This window comes from Schistocerca serialis, chromosome 7 (assembly GCF_023864345.2).
Source record: "Schistocerca serialis cubense isolate TAMUIC-IGC-003099 chromosome 7, iqSchSeri2.2, whole genome shotgun sequence".
Taxonomy (NCBI): Eukaryota; Metazoa; Arthropoda; class Insecta; order Orthoptera; family Acrididae; genus Schistocerca; species Schistocerca serialis.
Genome location: NC_064644.1, coordinates 415,435,217 through 415,456,399, shown reverse-complemented (window position 1 = coordinate 415,456,399; position 21,183 = coordinate 415,435,217). Strand labels below are relative to the sequence as shown.

General features: G+C 41.0%; 2 protein-coding genes across 8 annotated transcripts in view; one reads left to right on the top strand and one right to left on the bottom strand.

The window, feature by feature from the left end:
• Positions 1 to 21,183, top strand: part of LOC126412085 (GPI mannosyltransferase 2) — a 263,581-nt gene that overhangs the window by 103,342 nt on the left and 139,056 nt on the right. The gene's annotated exons all lie outside the window — the stretch shown is intronic.
• Positions 1 to 21,183, bottom strand: part of LOC126412084 (dual oxidase-like) — a 257,727-nt gene that overhangs the window by 99,495 nt on the left and 137,049 nt on the right. For both annotated transcript variants that reach the window (XM_050081493.1, XM_050081492.1), the window contains exons 18-20: positions 16,299 to 16,439; positions 12,636 to 12,717; positions 12,417 to 12,510 (exon numbers count right to left, since the gene is read on the bottom strand). In XM_050081493.1, coding sequence (XP_049937450.1) covers positions 12,417 to 12,510; positions 12,636 to 12,717; positions 16,299 to 16,439 — 317 coding nt within the window. The remainder of the gene's footprint in view (positions 1 to 12,416; positions 12,511 to 12,635; positions 12,718 to 16,298; positions 16,440 to 21,183) is intronic.

Here is a 21,183-nt window from a genome sequence, read left to right as displayed (position 1 = left end):
TTACTGGACCAGTTTTGTTGCTGGTAATCCACACTACTACACTATATGATCAAAAGTTACTACACTATAGGATCAAAAGTATCCGGACACCCCCAAAAACATACATTTTTCATATTAGGTGCATTATGCTGCCACCTACTGCCAGGTACTTTGTATCAGCGTCCTCAGTAGTCATTAGACATCGTGAGAGAGCAGAATGGGGCGCTCTGCAGAACTCACGCGCTTCGCACGTGGGCAGGTGATTGGATGTCACTTGTCATACATCTGTACGTGAGATTTCCACACTCCTAAACATTCCTGGGTCCACAGTTTCCAATGTGATAGTGAAGTGGAAATGTGAAGGGACACATACAGCACAAAGCGACAGGCCGACCTCATCTGTTGACTGACAGAGAGTGCTGACAGTTGAAGGGGGTCGTAATGTGTAATAGGCAGACATCTATCCAGACAATCACACAGGAATTGCTAACTGCATTAGGATCCACTGCAAGTACTGTGACAGGTAGGCGGGAGATGAGTAATCTTGGATTTCAAGGTCGAGCAGCTGCTCATAAGCCACATGATCATGCCGGTAAATTCCAAATGATGCCTTGCTTGGTGTAAGGAGCGTAAATGTTGGACAGTTGAACTGTGGAAAAACATCATGAGGAGTAACGAAGCACAGTACAAAGTGCGGCAACCTGGAGGCAGGGTGTGGGTATGGCAAATGACTGGTGAACGTCATCTGCTAGCATTTGTAGTGCAAACAGTAAAATTTGGAGGCTGCGGTGTTATGGTGTGGTCGTGCTTTTCATGGAGGGGGCTTGCACCCCTTGTTGTTTTGTGTGGCACTATCACAGCACAGGCCTCTTTGCTTCTTACTGTCGAAGAGCAATTTGGGGATGTTGATTGCATCTTTCAACACGATTGATCATTCGGGAGGACGACGGTTCAATCCCGCGTCCGGCCATCCTGATTTAGGTTTTCCGTGATTTCCCTAAATCACTCCAGGCAAATGCCGGGATGGTTCCTCTGAAAGGGCACGGCCGACTTCCTTCCCCATCCTTCCCTAATCCGATGAGACCGATGACCACGCTGTCTGGTCTCCTTCCCCAAACAACCAACCAACCAACACGATTGATCAACTGTTCATAATGAATGATCTGTGGCAGAGTGATTACACAACACTAATATCCCTGTAATGGACTGGCCTGCACAGAGTCCTGACCTGAATCCTATAGAACATCTTTGGGATGTTTTGGAATGCCGACTTTGTGCCAGGCCTCACCACCGACATCAGTACCTCTTCTCAGTGCAGCACTTCATGAAGAATGGGCTGCCATTCCCCAAGAAACCTTCTAGCACCTGATTGGACGTATGCCTGTGAGAGTAGAAGCTGTCACCAAGGCTAATGGTGGGCGAATTCCAGCATTACTGATAAGGGACACCACAAACTTGTGAGCCATTTTCAGCCAGGTGTCCGGATACTTTTGATCACATCGCTTATATACTGCAGAATTTCACAGACTGTTGAAATGTAAACATGTTTTTAGTTTCAGCATGCAGTTATCAAAATCTGAAAAAATATTTTCTCATATATAGCTATACCGAATGTACTGTGTGTCCTTTAGATATCAGATGTGGCGCAACTATGTCAGCATTAAGATACCAAAATCTATGAAGACATTTTCTCGTAAATAGTGAAACTGAATTTGTGTATTTCAGATATCAGTATGTGAAACAACAATGTATATTTAATCTTTAAAATAAAGTATGAAATCAGTATAGGTATAAAATGAAAGTATAAGTTAATATGTTCAAGTGTTTTGAGAAGATTAAAGCTGATGTGCTATCTATGAAATAATCATATTTTAGATACTGTAAGTACTTAGCTTACTTCCGAACAACGATGGTAGGAGCAAATTAAAAAAAATATCAACTGCCTCTTTCTCCAGTGTTGGATGCACATTCTTGTGCTGAAAACTAGTTACATCATTCAAAAAGTATAAAACAAAGTACTATTACCCTCCTCTAATCTCTTTCTCTGCCAGTTTCCATAAAGTCGAGAGGTACAGTGACAAATTATTTGCCTCATATCTGCCAGGGATGTGGTTAAGTACTGATGATTTAAGTCTTAGAATGAATGGCATAGGGTCATGCGGACAGGGATGGAAGTGGGTGTGGGACAGCAGCTATTACAAATTGCAGCCGAAACTGATTTGAAGGAGTGAAGGGAGAGAGAGAATCCAGGTGCCACATGTTGTGATGCAGCTGTTAAAATCAAGCATTTTGTGCTTAGCAACGTGTCCCACGACTGTGTTGTCAACACAGTCTTTGTCCACAGTTTTGCTGTGGACATTCATTCAGGTGGACTGATGGTTGAGTGTCATGTCCGCATTTAAAGCTGTGCAGTGGTTGTTATGGAGCTGGTATATGATGATGTGGAACAGTGCAATTACCTTCCCAGTTGTGTGGCTTGGAAACAAACACCCACTACCCTCCTATCTTCCATGACAGAGCTTAAGGCATCAATCGTTTCTTACTACAGGTTTGATTTGACCTCTTCTATATGATCATGGGGGAATAGATCTAATGTAATAATAGGGTAAGGACAGAAGGGAATAGCATAACTCTACTGAAATAATAGTTAACCACAGACTATTTTAAACAGATCTAATTGAAAAGACCTCAATCACATCAATAAAACAGTTCACAGAAGGTGAAAAGGCTCTGAAATCAGTGGGAAAAGTGCCTGGATACAAAGAGAGTGATGACAGGACCAAGAGCCAACTGTATGTCAGTCTAGATACTGCATATGTAAATTATTAGAGAACACTTACAAAAGGAAGGACTAAAACATGTTATTGAGGGCAGCTGACACAGATAAAGTGTATTGATGGCACATGGCAGAGGATGACGCAAATTACATTAGCGGCAGCAGGAAGGTGTCAGTGGTCCAGTTGCGACCATAGTTACGAATGACTGACATAATTTTGGATGGTCAGATTGTTGCTACTAGCAAACAACAAACCAAGTATCTATTTTCCGACTAACTGCTAGTATTAGATTGCTCTCCTGTTGTCTGTAGTACTCAGTTTAACTGTTTCCACATGACACCTAAACAATTGGAGAATGTGGTTTGGAGATGCTCTCCACCAGCCACGGAAATGGATCTAGACTGCAGAAGTAGTAGTGTCCGAGTAAGGCAAAGCTTTTGCTGTGGAGGTTATTGAACGCCTTGGGTTTCGGAGGAAATATCAGACTGTGTGGAAGGCTCTACTTTTCATAGCCAGCCCAACAAAGCTTATTTGCACAGTTTTGGGCAGGCTGCAAAGTTAGGTCAGCTATCACTGGCTTCCTCCAATGGTCAGGATCATTCCCCGGCACTTTTGCAGTGCATCCACGTGTGAAGGATCATCCAAACTAGACACATAGGGCTTCCTTACAAAAGAAAATCCTATCTTGAAGAAAATCAGTAATTTCTTAATTAATAGCAGTCGTGACCCACAAAATTTTTGGCTGGCAATCCTATCCTGTGGCACCATTACTGATTTGGTATCTCTCATTTGCCCACACAACTCACACAAAATCACAATTAAATTATATTTACTATTAATTATTTTATATAGTAAAATCTTTAATAGTCTCAAAGGCTTGTTCAGCTGTAATTGCCACAAGCCAAATGTGATGATAATAAGTTTGCCATCCATGGAGAGAGTGGCAACAGAATGTGTCTGCTTTCACATGTGGCCCTATTTCTGATAGGATAGGCTATCCTTGAAGGGCTTGGAATGTAGGATGTGATGGATAGTTTCACAGGACATGTCTTGTGCCTGGGTCTTACATGTGTGCACAGATGATGTGGCAAGGAGTTGGGTGTGTGTGTGTGTGTGTGTGTGTGTGTGTGTGTAGCATAAGGATGGAGCAGAATATTGCATACATTCTGTGGGCTGCAGAGTACCTCTTTAGGGGAGGTGGGAAGAATTGTGGGTAGAATGTTCCTCAGCTCTAAACACAGTGATAGGTTCTTATGGCCCTGGGGAAGGATGTGGCTTGTGGCCTTGATGGACATGCTTGATTAAGGGCATGGTGAGAGGATTGGGCTATGTATGAGTATGGAATATCTGTTGTGGGCTAAAATTATAGGGCAACACCTATCTGTGGAGGTCTTACAAGGACCCTGAGTGTACTGACCGGTCTGTGAAGGGCTTACGAGCACCTTTAGTGTACTGGGTGAGGGGTTGTTCATCACTGCTGATGCTCCATACAGAGGTGACCAGACTGTGTGTGAGTGACTTTTATTGTGAAAGGGAGGGCAGCTTTCAAAATGGAAGTACTGTTGATGGTCAGTGGTATGGACAGGTTTTTGTGAAGCCATAAGAGAAGTTGAGGTCAACATCAACATCTAGGAGAGGGGCACACAGATCTGAGGAGGACAAGGTGAAGTAGACAGGAGGAATGTGTTGAGGAATAAGGGTAAAGTGTCTTGACCCTTAGCCAGATCATGAAGTTATCACAGAAACTGAACCAGATAAGGAAACTGGGATCTTGGATGGCTAGTAAGGTATGCTGTAGATGTCTCATAAAGTTGCTGGCATAGTAGGGTGAACGCAGATGACCATGGCCAGGCCATAGATTTCTTTTGTAATTGTAATTTTATTTATCCTGTAGATCATACATCGTGTGCAGAGAAGCACATGATTACACAGGACAAGTCAAAAATGGAGATGAGATGATACAATGTTCAAATGATTATGACAGTGATCTTACAATTATACAAGTGTTCATATAATACATGTGTAATGCCAAGAAACAGAAAAGTGTATAGGTGGATATCTTGTGAAAAATTCAGAATTGCACACTATTTGTAAAAAAAGTTCACATTATTAAGGGAAAGGAACATAAGCAAATAACATGGAAACTCAAAAGTACCATATACATTTAAAGATCTATTTCTTAAGTAAAACAATAAAGGTGACACACTTCTGTATTAAGGTGCTTGGGCTTACGTACAAAATACAGAACAAATTTTTATGTTTCAGGATATTCATGTATACTATAACAACAATTTTGCAATAAATATTTATGGAAAGTAGTTTTAAATTTTTGTTGATAAAACATTTTTCGCATGTTTATTTAAATGAAAACCGTGTGTTATGTGGAATCTTTTCTGTACAGTGCTTTGTTACATTTTCAAACCGCACGCAAATATTTTGCATGTATTTGCACTTTCAATTTCTTTGTTTACACAGGACCATTCTCTCATGTCATAACAATGTGGTGCTGAAAAAAACAATAATGTTTGTTCCTCTCAGCTCATACAGTTATCTTTTTATGAGATTAAGAAATCCTTTTTTTCATTCCTTGCCAGGAAGACAAAAAAAAACCTTTCTGCTCAATGAGGAAATTTTTTCCTTACTCATTGACGTAGCAGCACTGAATTTCGCTCCTGGCTTTATTATGCAATTAAAATTCTGATTGCTTGTCTGCTGGAAATCAGGGAATATCAGTGAATTTCACACATATCAGAGAAATACCAGGAAAATTTGGGGGGAGAAACTGGAAAAATCTCATTTTTCTCTCAGTAGATGAGGTGAGTTGTTTACTGAGGTGTCGTGCATCGACAATGGCTGGGTGCAACTGAGTATGTTCTCTGCCTCCCTACTCCCTCATTCCTACTGCTTCTCCCCTTCCTACCTCTCCCCTCAGCTTGCAGTCAGTGTTGCCAGCACTTCTTGCCACTAGCCTAGCAGCTGCCAACGAGAGGCAGGGAGGTATGAGGAATGGTTTCTTTGGATGTGATTCTCAGAGACTGTAGACACAACAGCCAGAGGCGGTTGTCGTGTGTGCATGAGTTGCATCTGAGTGATTGTAAATTTAGTTGTGAGTGAAACTGTCTTTTCTACGAGTCTGTCTGCAGCTCAGCAATCATCTTAACTGTGAAATGCTACCTATCCTCATTACTATTGATTTTCAGAGTATTTGAACAAGTTATCTGTTGCACGGATTGATCACCATGGTCTCATTTCAACAACACGCTGTCTGTGGCTCGTGAATAGCTGGCCACATGAGTGGCTTTCCGTGATGGGCCAAAACCGATGGCCGTTTCTGTGGGTATCTGTAATGGATCGAGCATACCAATCTGAAGCCTTTTGGTTCCCACTAATGTGCAGGCCCTGCTCGTCAGATCTAGTCTCACCGATCTGCCCGCAGGCTGGGTATGTTTGTATGTGTTGTAATGCGGTGGATTTTCGTGGTTTATCCGTGGACCCAGGATTGTGGTGCTCCTCAGTAGGCCAGAGGCCATGGGCGATGGTGTGCAGAAATTGCAACTGTCTCACTGCAAGCACATTGTACAGTGTAGCATTTTGTAGACGTTTTATTTGTCCTAGTACATTTTGTCACTTCAAAAGTAGTTTATATGTTAGAAAGTATGGACGATAAGAAGAAGAAAATTGTGTCAGCTGCTGGCAGTTTGTACACTGTGTACTCGTATATTTCGCAAACAAAAAATCACACAATACCTGTAAAATAATAGATACTACACTCTGGGTAAAAACTGACAATAATGAACATAGTAGAATCAAAATTTTATTGGTGGTCACCTACAGTGTTGGTTTACACAGTTCTTTCCCACCTTATGCACTTCTTTCAAGAGGCCTACTTTTTTCTGAGGTTGTTTCTGAAATCAGTGAAGGTGTTTTAAATCCGTCTTGGAAATATTTTTGTCACCAAATGTGTTTTATTTTATTGAAGTAAAATAACATCAGTGCTTTTAATAAAACTCATTTACCATTTGGCTTGCTTTCTCCAGTTCATTACCAAAGATGTTATGTTAGTACTTAGGCTTTTTGCTCAAATCAGGAAGCACCATCTGCTTGCAAGTGTTTTTAGATATTTTTGCATTTGCACAATTGTTTCTTGTATGGTAGCTGCAGAGATGGATTGTCAACTCACATCTTAATGTACCCTGGAGATCTCAAAATTTGGCAAGGAGGAATGCTTAAACTTGTCTGGAAATCAGGGAATTTCACTTGGGGAGATTTGTGGCAACCCTAATTTCGCCCTTGGCTGTCTGCATACAGTTCAGTTTTATATGTACTTGGTGTTCGGAGCGTACCGATTTTTTGCCTACCTTGTTTGGCACTTTTTATTTTGTCTTTTTTGCTAACATAAATCGATAATGTTTCAGGCGAACAGGTTATTGGTGGCAAATTTTTTGGGAGCACTTTCAGTTACGATCATTCACCTAACTGCGGCTGAAATATTCCATGTTCTACCTCATTCACAAAGTCGTTTTGTTTTCCAAGTGGTGCACTCGAACTGTTAACAATACAATCACATTCGTCGTAGAAAGAACTTGAAAGTGATTTTCGTGCACTATGTTTGTTCCCTACACAGTTTTGTACACCCCCTATTATCTGTTCGTGTCTTTTGAAATTTACTTCCATCCAGTTCTCCGACGAAGTCGAACTTGCATGTCACGATTATGTCGTGTTCAGTACACTATTTTCTTGTTTAAATTTCTTGACAACCATTTTCAATGAACTGATGATAAACTGTAAACTTGAGCTTTGTTATTTCATCCTTACAACTGTCACAGTTTTTCTTTTTAACAGCATAATTGACATTATTTCGCAGAGCCACACATCAAATTTACACTACCTGCCGTCTTGACTCTTTATATATTGTCTCCTCGAAGGAGTAGTAGTAATGGTTAAGGATGTTGTTTTTCAGGTATACAAAGAGTGAGCTGGTGGGCTTGAAGTCTGTAAGACATTATATACAAACAGTGATGTGTAGCTGTCTTATGTTGTAATGGGGTGAGTCTGGTTGAAGAACATAGCTTGTAACTTTGATGTGGGGAGCAATGTTCTGGGCATTGATTGGAGGTGTTGGTTAGGAAGACCATGGAGCCTTTCAATAGTAGCACAGCTACCATCTACAGTGGGGCATCCACAATGATAAGGGCTGTGGATATTGAAGAAGTATGTAGAATGTTTTGCATGGGGGAGGGGGGCGGGGGGCTTAATGTGAGAAGGTGGTAGGTGGTAGGATGGGTGTAAGGATTTGAGTGTGTATAGGAGGTTATGCTGTTCTCTTTGGCCAGGACCGCTATGGCAGGTCTTGTGATGGAAGAATCTTGATAACTGGTGGATACCTTCTGGTAAATAACCTTCTGTTAAGTAAATAACCTTCTGTTAAGGAAATAACCTTCTGTTAAGTAATCAGTGTGGTTCACCATAGCAGTGATGCATTCTTTGTCCACATGTAGGATGATGAAATTGGAATCTGTCTTAAGGTGGTGTATGGCTGTTCTTTCCTTTACTGAGAGGTTTGTGTTATCGGGAAGGATCCTAGGAAACTAGGCCAAGTTGGAGGCAACCATAGTGTGGTTAAACAGGATTGAGGAAGGGTAACTGTTGGACAGTAGTATGAACTGAGAGAAGCAAGGTTGAGTGTGGGTTTTGGTCTAAGTGGTTGATAGCAGGAAAATATTTCCACTGTAGGTATTTGATGAGTCCAGCATGATTTGAATTGTGATGGGCTGTAGGTGAAGTCTTAGGACAGGACCAAAACTTCTGCGGGATTTAGTTTGGTGATAAATATATTGACAAATGGGCCTCATCCTTGTATTCTAAATAACTCAGGACTGAGAGAACTTAACAATACCTTTTTTTGGGGTCTTATCACTTACCGTTATGACAGAAAATAATTTACCCCCTCCTTTTTCCCTGTCCAGCAAACTGGTGTATGGCATTCTGATAAGCACCCAATCTGTGGAATATCCTGGTCTATTGTTACCTCTCTCAACCCCTTGGGACATAATTCATATCCCTTCGAAGGCCCAGATGCAAGTCCTGTATGTCCTTTGCTCTCAACAGGCCCATTCGATCCAGTCTGACACAGGCATATTATATCTCATTAAAGGAAAGGACACTTGTGAAAGTAGTTATATGATAACATCTCTGATTAGATTAGATGTATTTTTCATTCCAGTAGATCAATAGTGAGGATATCCACCAGGATGTAGACCACATCAGAAAAAAAATTATACACCATAAATATTTACAAAGAAAAGCAAATATGATAATGTACCTTTCACAGATCTCAAGTGCAGTGAACGTCTTACATGTGGAAGAATCCAAAAAAATCTTAAACATATTTTTGTTTAAAGGGAAATAAATAACTTGTCACAAAACATGTAAATGTTCAGTACACTGAGGTGCTCTGGAAAAGGACATTACCTGAATGTTATCGTACATTGTCAGTGTTGCTTGCACAATTATCACCCAGTGAACACCTCATTTGTACTGGATTTTGTTACTATTACTCCTTCCATTACTTAACCTGTTTCGTGTTTTGATATTTACTTTCAAAATTACAACTGAAAAAACATTCTCCACATAGTAAGCATAAAATGTTGTGTATGTCATTGAATACTTTCAGCAAGAGAGTGTCTGTGTCTCATCATTTAATGGAAATCTTAATGCAGGAATAGTTGCAAACCCATCACATGATTCAGAGTTGAGGAGAGATGGAGGTATGCCCAATTGGCATAATGTCCTGCATTTCTGTATAAAAATCGCACTTTCTTCATTATGGCTCATTGATATCATAAATCAAAGAATTTGGCCATTTTACAGCAGAAGTAGAAATTGTTGCAGAATGTTCTGATAAAGATAAAAACTCGACACGTATTTGAATTTCTGTACTGATGTATTTGCTTGTGTGGTTGTTTTTGAAATTATTAATCACCAGGTCTAGTTCCCATCATTTATTTATAATTTCTCTTTTTTAATTCATTTTTATGTCAGTAAACCTTGACAAGTTTGCATTTTGTTGGTAAGTTTGTTAGGGGTTCAAGTGTCCACCAACTAACTTGATTTAAGTTTTATGTGACCTCAAATGTTTCTAACTGAATGCAAGGATTGTTCCTTCAATAAGAAAATGGAAAGTTTGTTTACCACCCTTATCCTAGGATCAGTGGCTGTTAGTTAAGTAAGAAGTGTGATATCGATAGGACATTATGAAACAACTTTCCTTTCTCATTTGAACACTTAAGTGTAATGTGTATGTGAGAAAAGTTTTCCTAAGTTATTGGAAGGTCAACATGTGTCTCAGTATTAAAGTTAGGGAAGGTTTTAGAAACAAAAATTATTTTACAATATAGCGATGATCTGAAAGATAATGTTGGTTTTATGTGATTGGGCAACAGGAGGAAGGAAAAATTCCTTTTCAGTCATTTAATTTAGATTTCCTGTTACTTCGATAATTCACTTCATACAAAATCAGGATGGTTTCTTGAAAATGCCGTGGTCATAACCTTTTCCTATCATTGCAAGTGCTCTTTTCTATTAAGTTCATGTAGATAAGATGCTAACTCCTAATCTTGGTTATTTTGCACAAGGACATGGTGGTGTTACAAGTATGCATCTGTTAAGTGGTACAATACTTTTTATATTATTAATATTCTCAGATACTTCTATCAAATGATCTTCAAGAATGATTCCTTTTGTGCTTGGTGTATAAGTGCCAAATGCCATGACATGAATTTAGCATAGTCTACGATGCTACACCCGCAATGGGTGTATGAAGAACCATGTAAAAATTAGCAGTATTATTGAACTAAGTTGAAAATTGAAAAAAAAGGAGGTAATTACTAAGAATTAAAATTTGAATATTGTTTTTGTGTGTGTTCCTGAGGTGACCAAGAAATATAAAGGGCATTGCTGCTGCATATATGCAACAGAGTGTGACTCTGATGTGGACGTATAAGCACCTATATGTAGGCAAGAGTTTAGAGTGATATTTGTGTCTTTCTGATGTGCATGTGATAAGTGTGAAAATGAGAACTATGACAACGTTATTACCAAATGTTCTCTAACAGGATCAACATGCTGTTATTCTTTTCTTAGCTACTGAAGGACAAACATCGGTAGACATCTATCACAGAATGAAGATTGTCTATAGCGTAGCATGTCTTTTGGAATGGTGTATGACAAGGGTGCTGCTGCTTAAAGATAACACACATCCCCATATCACAAATGTCGTAACTCAGGAATTATGCCAACTAAAGTGGGAGACATTTTAGCACCCGCCTTATAGTCCTGATCTCTCCTTATGTGATTGCAATGCCTTTGGTCCCTTAAAAAAGGGCCTGAAAGGGTCAGTGATTCCTATCAGACGAGAATATGCAGCAGGCAATTATGGACTTCTTCATTCAACAGGACACAGTGTTTTACCAAACGGGTGTCTTCAGAATGGTGCATTGATGGGATGGTTGCCTCAGTACTCACTGCAGTTTCGCTTGACTGGTGTACCAAACCTGGACTGTACAGGCTTCAAATGGAAACTTTTTGATTGTTCCTTATAACACTAACAAAATGATTTTTTTCAGTTGTGGGGTACTTTCCCTGATTTTTGTGGCACAGTGAGAATTGACGTTAATGTGTTGGCAGTTTCCTTTGAAGTGAAGCCCTTTGTAAGAAGCCGACTTTTACACACAGTTACCCTCAGTTTCAAGTGTGTGATAAATCAGGGAATTGGATATTTCTACATGTCTGATGGCTGCTCTATAGCTCTCCTGTAATTGTGTATCCGTGTATATATCAGTGTTGTTCTAAGGTACAATCTTCAGGTACTCACTAGTAATGATAACTGAAAACATTTCATAACATTTTATGACCTTCCGGTAGGCGTACACATTAAATACTGTATATTCTACATACGAGACTGTGCCAATCAACTCACATGTTTTATTGGCAAAATTGTAGTTTCAAGGTTCTGGAATTAACTTGCTGTTTTGAATGCTAGTGGTGCACTAGAGTCTTAAAAAGGGAGCAGATACCAAATTGGGAAGGGTTTAATGTAAAAGTGTTCCATAGGAAGGAACACGTGAATTTAACAACCACAGGCATTGGATCATTGATGTAATGAACATAAGAAGCAACACAGAAATGAAGTGAAGAAATATCAGAAAGAAAAATGAAATTCTGATTAAATTCCATTGTGCTCTTCAGCAGTAATGTGTGTGTGTTTCTAAAAACCATGTTATTTACTTTTAACCATTTACTGACAATTGAATAGCCTTTATTTTAAAAAAATTGTTTAAATATTCTGACCAGTGTATCACATTTCATGTATATTATTACAGTCAAATCACTCAGCTCTTTAGTTCTGCCAAGGTATAGCTGTTAGTATGAGACAGTGAAGAGCGGACAAGACTGAATATTTATAAAATTAATAGTGAGAGACAGTAGGATAAGACCTCTAAAGTGTAGTGCTTCACACCTAGGGAACTTGTCTGGTGTTTAGGCAGATATGACAGTGAGATGTAGGATAAAGGTACATATAATTGTAAAACTAGAGGAGGATATGTTAGTAAATCAAAGCATGGAAGCTGAGGATATCAACAAAATTGTTATTGAACATACTTGATCATGTCTTTGAAGTCTTCTCTTGTTAGTTTACCATGACCATTTATGTCATACATATCAAACATCAACTTCACTTTATCTTCGGCTGTTCCTGAAAATCAGATGATTCCTATGTAAAATATCACATGATTGAAATTCAGGTAGTAGAAGTTAGACATCATTGTCTAAGCCCTTGGCAATGTTTAGAGATTTAAATTATTTCATTGTTGTACAAACCTTTTGAAAATATTACAAGCATGTCAAGAAATTCTCTGAAGGAAATAAAGCCATTGTGATCTTTGTCCACCAAAGCGAACATCTGAAAATAAAAACAAGATTCAGACTTGTCAAGTTAGCCGAAACAGTTAATTGTGTCACTCAAGTTTTCTTTGTTGTCTGAAAGTTAATAGCCACATATCTTAGTTATAATCTTTATTTTTTTCCTCATGCTTTAAAACCATTACACTGCCATATATCCTCCACCCCATTCTTCTTATCCAAGTGAAGCTAATGCTGATTTCAAACTGAAGGGATTTTGTTGTATATGTAATATATGCTGGTATACAAAACTTAAGGATAAAAGTTACTTTCACATGCTGTCACTCCAAGTAAAGTATCTCAGTGAAACTTGGACCATACACAGAAATAACAGCTACAGTATAGTACAGAAAGTAACTGAAAGAAATAAGCAATAAGGCAAACAGAAATGACCCTTTTATACAAAGACTATAATTACACTGAAGTCTACATGATTTACAATGGTCCTCAGGACATTACGATAGGAGGGCCATAGTTCTTAATAGGTTGTGTGATCACCAAGGACGGCAATGCATGCTCTGTAAAGTGCTCCCATGCTGGCTACAAGGTTGGTTAAGTGTTTAAGTGGTAGGGCATTCCACTCGCCCACCAGCATGGTTGACAGCTTCTGGATGGTGTTTTGTGCATGTGGACATGATAACAATATGTCTTCTCAGTGCATCCCATATATGTTCAATGGAGTTGAAGTCAGGAGAATGTGCAGGACAGTCCTTTCACCAAATATCCACTCGCTCCAAGAGCTCCTTCCCTTGATTAGTTTTACATCATGCATTGTCATGTATTAGAATGAAGGTGGCCGACTGCATTCCTGAAACGATACACATGGGGAAGCAGTCAGTGAGAATATTATGTTGAAGATTTGGAAGTCAGTACGTACATGCATCATTATGTCTCCCTACACCATAACGTCTGGACCATCAAAACAATCATGCTCAACAATGTTCCTGGCTACATTATGTTCCCTCATATGGCGAGAGTTGGAAACACATAATGTGCCTAGGAATGTTGTCTAACATGGTTGTTTTGGCGGTCCAGGTGTTACAATGTGGGGAGGCATAATATGCATGGGCATACTGAACTCTAAATCTCTGAACACAGTACACCCATTGGTCAGCGTTAATATGACACTGTACTCGTTCCCCATGTGTGTCTCTTCAAGGGTGCATTTCGCCACAACTTCATTTTTACAGCATGACTGCATGGAACTGTGCAGGTGGAGCAGCTCTTGGAATGAGAGGGTATTCGGTTAATGGACTGGCATACCTGTTCTGCCCAACTTAAACCTCCTCGAGCGTGTGTGGGATGCTTTGGTGAGAGGTTGCAGCATGCCCACGCACACTAACGACTGTCCAGCAGTTGTCAACCACGTTGGTGGAGGAATTTGACAGCCTGACACAAGAATTCTTTGCCAATCTTGGGAGCATTTCTGTATACAAATGTAACCCCATATGATGATGCAGTATAGGGATAGCATTTCTGTCACTTTGTAACGTGCCTAAGTCACTGATATTAATATAATGTTTTGCTGTTATGAGTTCATAATTTCTGAAGCAGTTGATCATTAACATACACTGTCCAGTCATGGAGTACAGAAAACTCATCCCGGTCTTCTTCAGACCACACATGTACACTGCGAGCTGTATGACATGTTGCTTTGTTCTGCTGGGAGATGCCATCGTGCTGAGGAAACACAAACTCCAAGTAGGAATGGACATGCCCCCAACGGTTAGCTGCATACTTGTGTTGATCGATTGTGCCTTCCAGGATGATGAGATCACAAAGGGAATGCCAAGAAAACATTCCCTAGAGTATAACTTTCCATCTTTGTTTGCTAGCAGACGTTTCACAACGATAGCTATCTGCTCGATGGAGAATAAAATAATGTTCACCTGAAAAGTCCACCTGTCGCGACTCAGTGGACGTCCATTTGCAGTATGGGCATGCAAATTCCAGCCTTCCTCACTGATGGAAGAGCTGTCTGCATGGGTGCGCATGAACTAGATGGAGGCACGTACGTGCCAACATTCGCTGAATGGTCATTGAGGACGCACTGTTGATAGTCCCCTTGGTTCATCTCGGTGGTCAGTTGCTCGACAGCGGAACATCTATTCGGCCATACACATCTCTGCAGCTGTCTTTTCAGCCCTGTCACCTAGGGCCTGTGGTGCATCATAGTTACCTTGGTGCCAGTTTTGGATAGAGTCATTTTGCCATGCACAGTGTGCTTTAAACATGGTGGCATTGAAATTGTTTGTAGACTTGGCGGTTTAGGAAATGCTTCCAGACATGGCTCAAAAGCCAATGGTCATGCCCTTTTGGATGTCAGATAAATCGCTCTGTTACCTCGATACGATGACGACTGCACTGTTCCCTGCATACCCTCCACTGTTGGTGCTGCCACCGGCTGTCAGTGAGTGGCTATTGCAGGTTGACATTAAACATAGGTGGTGGTCACCTCAAGTGACTGGATTATGTATTTACGATATAAGCAACAAAAATTTAAAGAATGTTTCCTAACAAGAAATTCCTCCACCACATAATAATATCTAAGGTGTTTCGGCATTTCAGTGAGAGATAGGAATCAATAAACAAGAATCACTTGGAATGTTTAATTATAAACAACATGCTAAATGAAGTAAATCATATTTAATTACTTTCTTAAAAACCTGATGTTAGACTGCGGCTTATAATCAACTTCATGTATCAAATGGAGTCCATTCTTAAATACTAAAAAGTGAATTGGGTGTAATAAAAAGAAATGCTGAGTTAGAGTTAAAGAAGAACAAAGCCGAGAGCCCTCCAGTATCCCTGATAAATCATTTATGTCTGTCAAGAATAGGAGTGGGCCAAGCACCAAATCTTGCAGTTCACCACATTTAAGGTTTCTCAACTCTGAATTCAATATTATTCCTCGGATATTGTTGTTCCTGTGATATCATTTGTAAATGTGAACTTCTGTTTGCTGGTGTTAAGATATAACTCCATCCATGTAGAAGGGAATATGTCTACTATAAACTTTTAATTTCCCTCGTAGAGTTATACATGATATGCACAATCGAAGGACGTGGCAAGATCATAGAAAGTGTCAAAAGGTTCTTTTTTCTTTCTTTTTACACCCCTCACCCTCCTGCCAGTACTCTTTGTTGACTTGTTTTTAAACTATATTACAATATATGTACTATATTCTCTGAATAGTAGACAACTACTTTGGTGTAGGTTGTGGTACCACAGTTTGTAAAATGCCTGAATCCCTCTCCCAGCAAGTTGTTGGACACACAGTAGTAAGAACAATATTTCTTTCTTTGAGCCTCAGAATCATCACTCTCCTGACACTTGTTATTGAATTTTAGAAACACCAGAAATAGTGTAAAAGACTGACACACTTACTTGCTATTGCTCTGCAGAACATTACTGTATGTACTAATCTGTAAATGGACACTGTGAACCTTTGTATAAAAATCATTAATGTTTTGCAGTAGGTGTACTTACATGTCATTGTAACGTCTTGTTCATATTGTCCAGGAAACTTTAACGCACTGCAGCAGATGCATTTCACACAAATTAATTTTTTCAGATACATACCTTTCTTACAAATTCTGAGTCAGCCCTCATACTCAGTGCTTCAGCAAACTCATTTATTGTTAATTCTGTATAAATTACTTCCTTTGCGGCTCCAGCACTGAGTGGCTCTTTTACAGCCAAAGATCGGGAAATGTTGAAAGCCTAGAGGAAGAAAGTATAAATCTAGTTAAATGTAGTCCTTACATACCGTTTTTATCTTACCTTAGTCCCATAACTGTTCCTCTTTCAGTAAACTGATATTTAGATATCATAAAGTGAAAAATATCTTTGTTGTACAGCTACAGTGAGATTATTTCTACAAGCTGAGCAATAGGGTTTACTGAATGAGATCGTTCAAAATGGATGATAGTTTGGGGCAGCTCCATTCAACATAGAATCTGTGCATCCTGATTCAGTTTTTCTGTGGCCTATCAAAGACAAATACCAGCACAATTCCTTTGATAAAGTTATGATCTACGTCTTCTCCCAGGAGTCCAACCTAATTGATGAAGCACTAACAGTGTAGCAGAAAAAGAACTGTATTGAAACACTTACATAGAAAACAAGTAAGCGAGGTGACTCTCAGCTGAGTGGAATGGTGACTGGTCACAGAAGTGTGTTGGCTTAATGTGTATGTTGCCCATGGTTTTTTTTCTAAATAAATAGACAAATGATTTTGTTACTTCATTTGCAATTTCACTATGTCATTATTGTGGGGTAAATAAAACAATTATTTAACTGACCACCCTACAGACACAGAAACACTTAAAACATATGATCATCTTCCATATTGTAACAAATTATCACATATGTGATACATGAAACAACCAATACATTATAATTTAAGTTCTGGTCATGTATTGTGTATTTTTAGTGAATTCAAAATCAAACAATGGAAAATCTGGGATGGAAGAGTAACAGTATTTCGAAAAGGATAGATTGCTACTCACCATATAGAGGAGACATTAGGTCGGGGGGGGGGGGGGGGGGGCAGTGTGGATGGGGAATGGGAAAGGAGGTCTGGGGGGGGGGGGGAGGTGGATGGGGAATGGGAAAGGATAGAAGTAGAGGAGGAGAAAAAATACTGTGGTGTGTTTGTGGAATAGAAGACTGTGTAGTGTTGGAGTGAGAGCAGGGAAGGGGCACTGGCAAACTATGACCAAGAGACAACTGGACCACCCAGTTGCTGTGCATGCTGCGCAACACAACATTCTTCACCTAACTGACTGCTTCACAGTTTGCACCATCTGGATCCCTCCTGCCAACACCAGCTTTTCTGAATCACTTTCCCGTAAGTCTCCCCACCCCGTTCCAGCTTCAGATTTAACCTTTGTTAGCCCCTGTCCTTCACCCACCTGTCCATTTCTGGGCTCTCACTCCAGCACTACACAGCGTTCTATGCCACCAATTTGCCCACAGTCTTTTTTTTTCTCTCCTCTACTTCTGTCCATTCCCACTCCCCTTCCTACCTCCTGAACCGGTCTAATGTCCTGACTGCACCAAGCTGTGGTATGTTCCCACCATGTCCCTACATGCACCCACATGCAGCACTTAACTGTCCCCAACCTACCACTGAGTGAGATGGCACAGTGGTTAGCATACTGAAATCTGATTCAGAAGGATGGCAGTTCAAGCATACGTCCGACCGTCCTGATTTAGATTTTCTATGATTTACCTGAATTGTTTCAGGCAAATGCAGGAAGGTTCTTTTGAAAGGGTATGGGCAAGGAAATCGTTCCTCGCCCATCCTTCCCTAATCTGATGGGACCTATGAACTTGATGTTTGGTCCCCTCCCTCAAACCACCCACCCAACTAACGAACTAACCCTACCCTGTTATCACTCACTCTTCCTGCCCCAAGCTCCTTGTTACCCCAACCACCCAGATTGGCTCTCCGATCATGTGCTGTTGCTTGCACTCTGGCCTCAGTGGTGAGAGAGAGCGGTCATATGTGTGCGAGTTGTGCTTGCGTGAATGTGTGTGTGTTGTCTACTTTAGAAGAAAGTCTTTTGGCAAAAGTTCACATGTTAATCAGCCTTCTTGTTATTCCTTTCATAATATTAAACAATGGAAAACCCGCGATGGAATGTAACAATATTATTTTATGGTAAGTTTCTGTGGGACCAAACTGCTGAGGTCTTCGGTCCTGACAATGTTATGAGAGAGATAGTAGCTACTTACCATATAGCGGAGATGCTGAATTGCTGATAGGCACAACAAAAAGACTGTCACAGGATAAGCTTTCGGCCAACAAGGCCTTCGTCAAAAATAGATGACAGACACACACACACACACACACACACACACACACACACTCACTGACCACAGCCTGTGGCAGCTGAAGCCACACTAGTGTGGCTTCAGCTGCAACAGAGAGTGGTTTTGTGTGTGTCTCATCTATTTTTGACAAAGGCCTTGTTGGCCAAAAGCTTATTTTGTGACAGTCTTTTTGTTGTACCTATCTGCGACCCAGTGTCTCTGCTGTATGGCGAGTAGCAACTATCCCTTTCATAGTATTGTTATCTTTCATAATATTGTTATTAATGGATTAAAAGAAACCCTGTATATTATTCCAGTGTCATTGGTGTGCTGCTTGCAATTTAGAAAGAGTCAAGTTCTACCAGAGCTGCTAGTTCTTCATGATTGACAACTGCTTGCTACTGCCTGTATACATGTCACACTTCTGAGGCACATTTTGCCTGACTGTTTAGTGGAAAAGTAGTTTTTATGTCCTTACCATGTCCATATTACCATATGGTATGCTTGCACCCAACAGTTTTTAGACACAAGGAATTATCAGAATGAGATTTTCACTCTGCAGCGGAGTGTGTGCTGATATGAAACTTCCTGGCAGATTAAAACTGTGTGCCCGACCGAGACTCGAACTCGGGACCTTTGCCTTTCGCGGGCAAGTGCTCTACCAACTGAGCTACCGAAGCACGACTCACGCCCGGTACTCACAGCTTTACTTCTGCCAGTAGGAGACGAGATACTGGCAGAAGTAAAGCTGTGAGTACCGGGCGTGAGTCATGCTTCGGTAGCTCAGTTGGTCGAGCACTTGCCCGCGAAAGGCAAAGGTCCCGAGTTCGAGTCTCGGTCGGGCACACAGTTTTAATCTGCCAGGAAGTTTCACGAGGAATTATATTTATCCACCACTTTCTGACAGAGAAGCACAATTAATTGTTTGTGAATATTTAACACATATCACACAAAAATGAACTTTTCACTTGGAATGACTTGTTGATAATGCCGAGGATGGATGCAGTGAAAGAAGCGTAAACAATGAATGGTCACAGGATAAATACAACCAACAATCAATAAATATGCTAAAAGAAAGTGTAAAAGATGTGCAGTATCTAGGACATCCTGTGTTATTGTTGCCAGTGACAACATTGATAAAAATCACCCTTCTTTACCTAAGATCTCCCCCTGTGGGTCCGGGGGGCTTAGAATAGGCCCGAGGTATTCCCGCCTGTCGTAAGAGGTGACTAAAAACGGTCTTACACGTTTTGGCCTTATGTGATGGTCCCCTATCGGGAACATCGATGTGATGGTTGAGCAGGTGACCAGCACAATTGTTTCTGCGGCAGAAAACTCGATCCCTTGCTCTTTAGGGTGCCCGAGGCATAAGGCAGTCCCTTGGTGGCCGCTGGAAGTTGCTGAAGCTATTAATGAGCATCGGCGAGCTCTACAGCACCATAAGCGGCACTCTTTCCTGGAGCACCTCATAGCCTTTAAATGGCTCAGTGCCCGCATTCGCCAACTTATCAAACGACGGAAGCAGGAGTGTTGGGAGAGATACGTGTCAACCATTCGGTGCCATACGCCGCCTTTCCAAGTCTGGGAAAAGATCAAACATCTTTTCGGGTGCCAGACCCCAACAGGTGTTCCTGGCGTTACCATAAATGGCATGTTATCTACTGACGCAAACACGAGTGCCGAGCACTATGCTCGAGCTTCTGCAGCGGAGAATTACACCCCCCCCCCCCCTCCCCCCCCGCCCCCCTCCCCAGCTTCTCGGACTCTCATACGGTGACTGGAAGGGAACATCCACTCATTCACTACACGCCATAGTGAATCCTATAATGCCCCATTCACAGAGTGGGAGCTCCTCAGTGGCCTTGCACATTGCCCTGACACAGCTCCTGTGCCTGATTGGATCCCCAGCCAGATGATTAAACATCTCTCATCTGACTACAAGTGACATCTCCTCATCGGAGGGAGGGCACCATCTTTCCGTTGCTCAAACCTGGTAAAAATCCGTTTGATGTGGGTAGTTATTGGGCCATCAGCCTCACCAACATTCTTTGTACGCTGCTGTAACATATGGTATGTTGGTGATTGGGTTGGTTCCTGGAGTCACGTGGCCCACTGGCTCCATGTCAGGGTGGCTTTGCCAGAGCCGCTCTAACACTGATAATCTTGTGGCCCTCGAGTCTGCCATCCAAACAGCCTTTTCCAGAACACCTGATTGCTGACTTTTTTGACTTGCGTAAAGCATACGACACAACCTGGCGACATCATATCCTTGCCACATGTATGAGTGGGGTCTCTGGGGCCTATTCCCAATTTTTATCCAAAACTTCCTGTCGCTCTGTACTTTCTGTGTCCAAGTTGGTGCCTCCCATAGCTCCATCCGTATCCAGGAGAATGGAGTCTCTCTCTATTTTTAGTGGCAATTAACAGTCTTATCAGCAGCTGTCGAGCCCTCCGTCTCACCTTCTCTGTATGCAGACGACTTCTGCATTTCGTACTGCTGCTCCAGTGCTGGTGTTGCTGACCATCGCCTACAGGGAGCCATCCTCAAGGAGAATTCATGGACTCTAGCCCACGACTTCCAGTTTTCAGCCGCAAAGTCGTGTCTCGTGCATTTCTGTTGGTGTCGTACCATTCATCTGGACCCAGA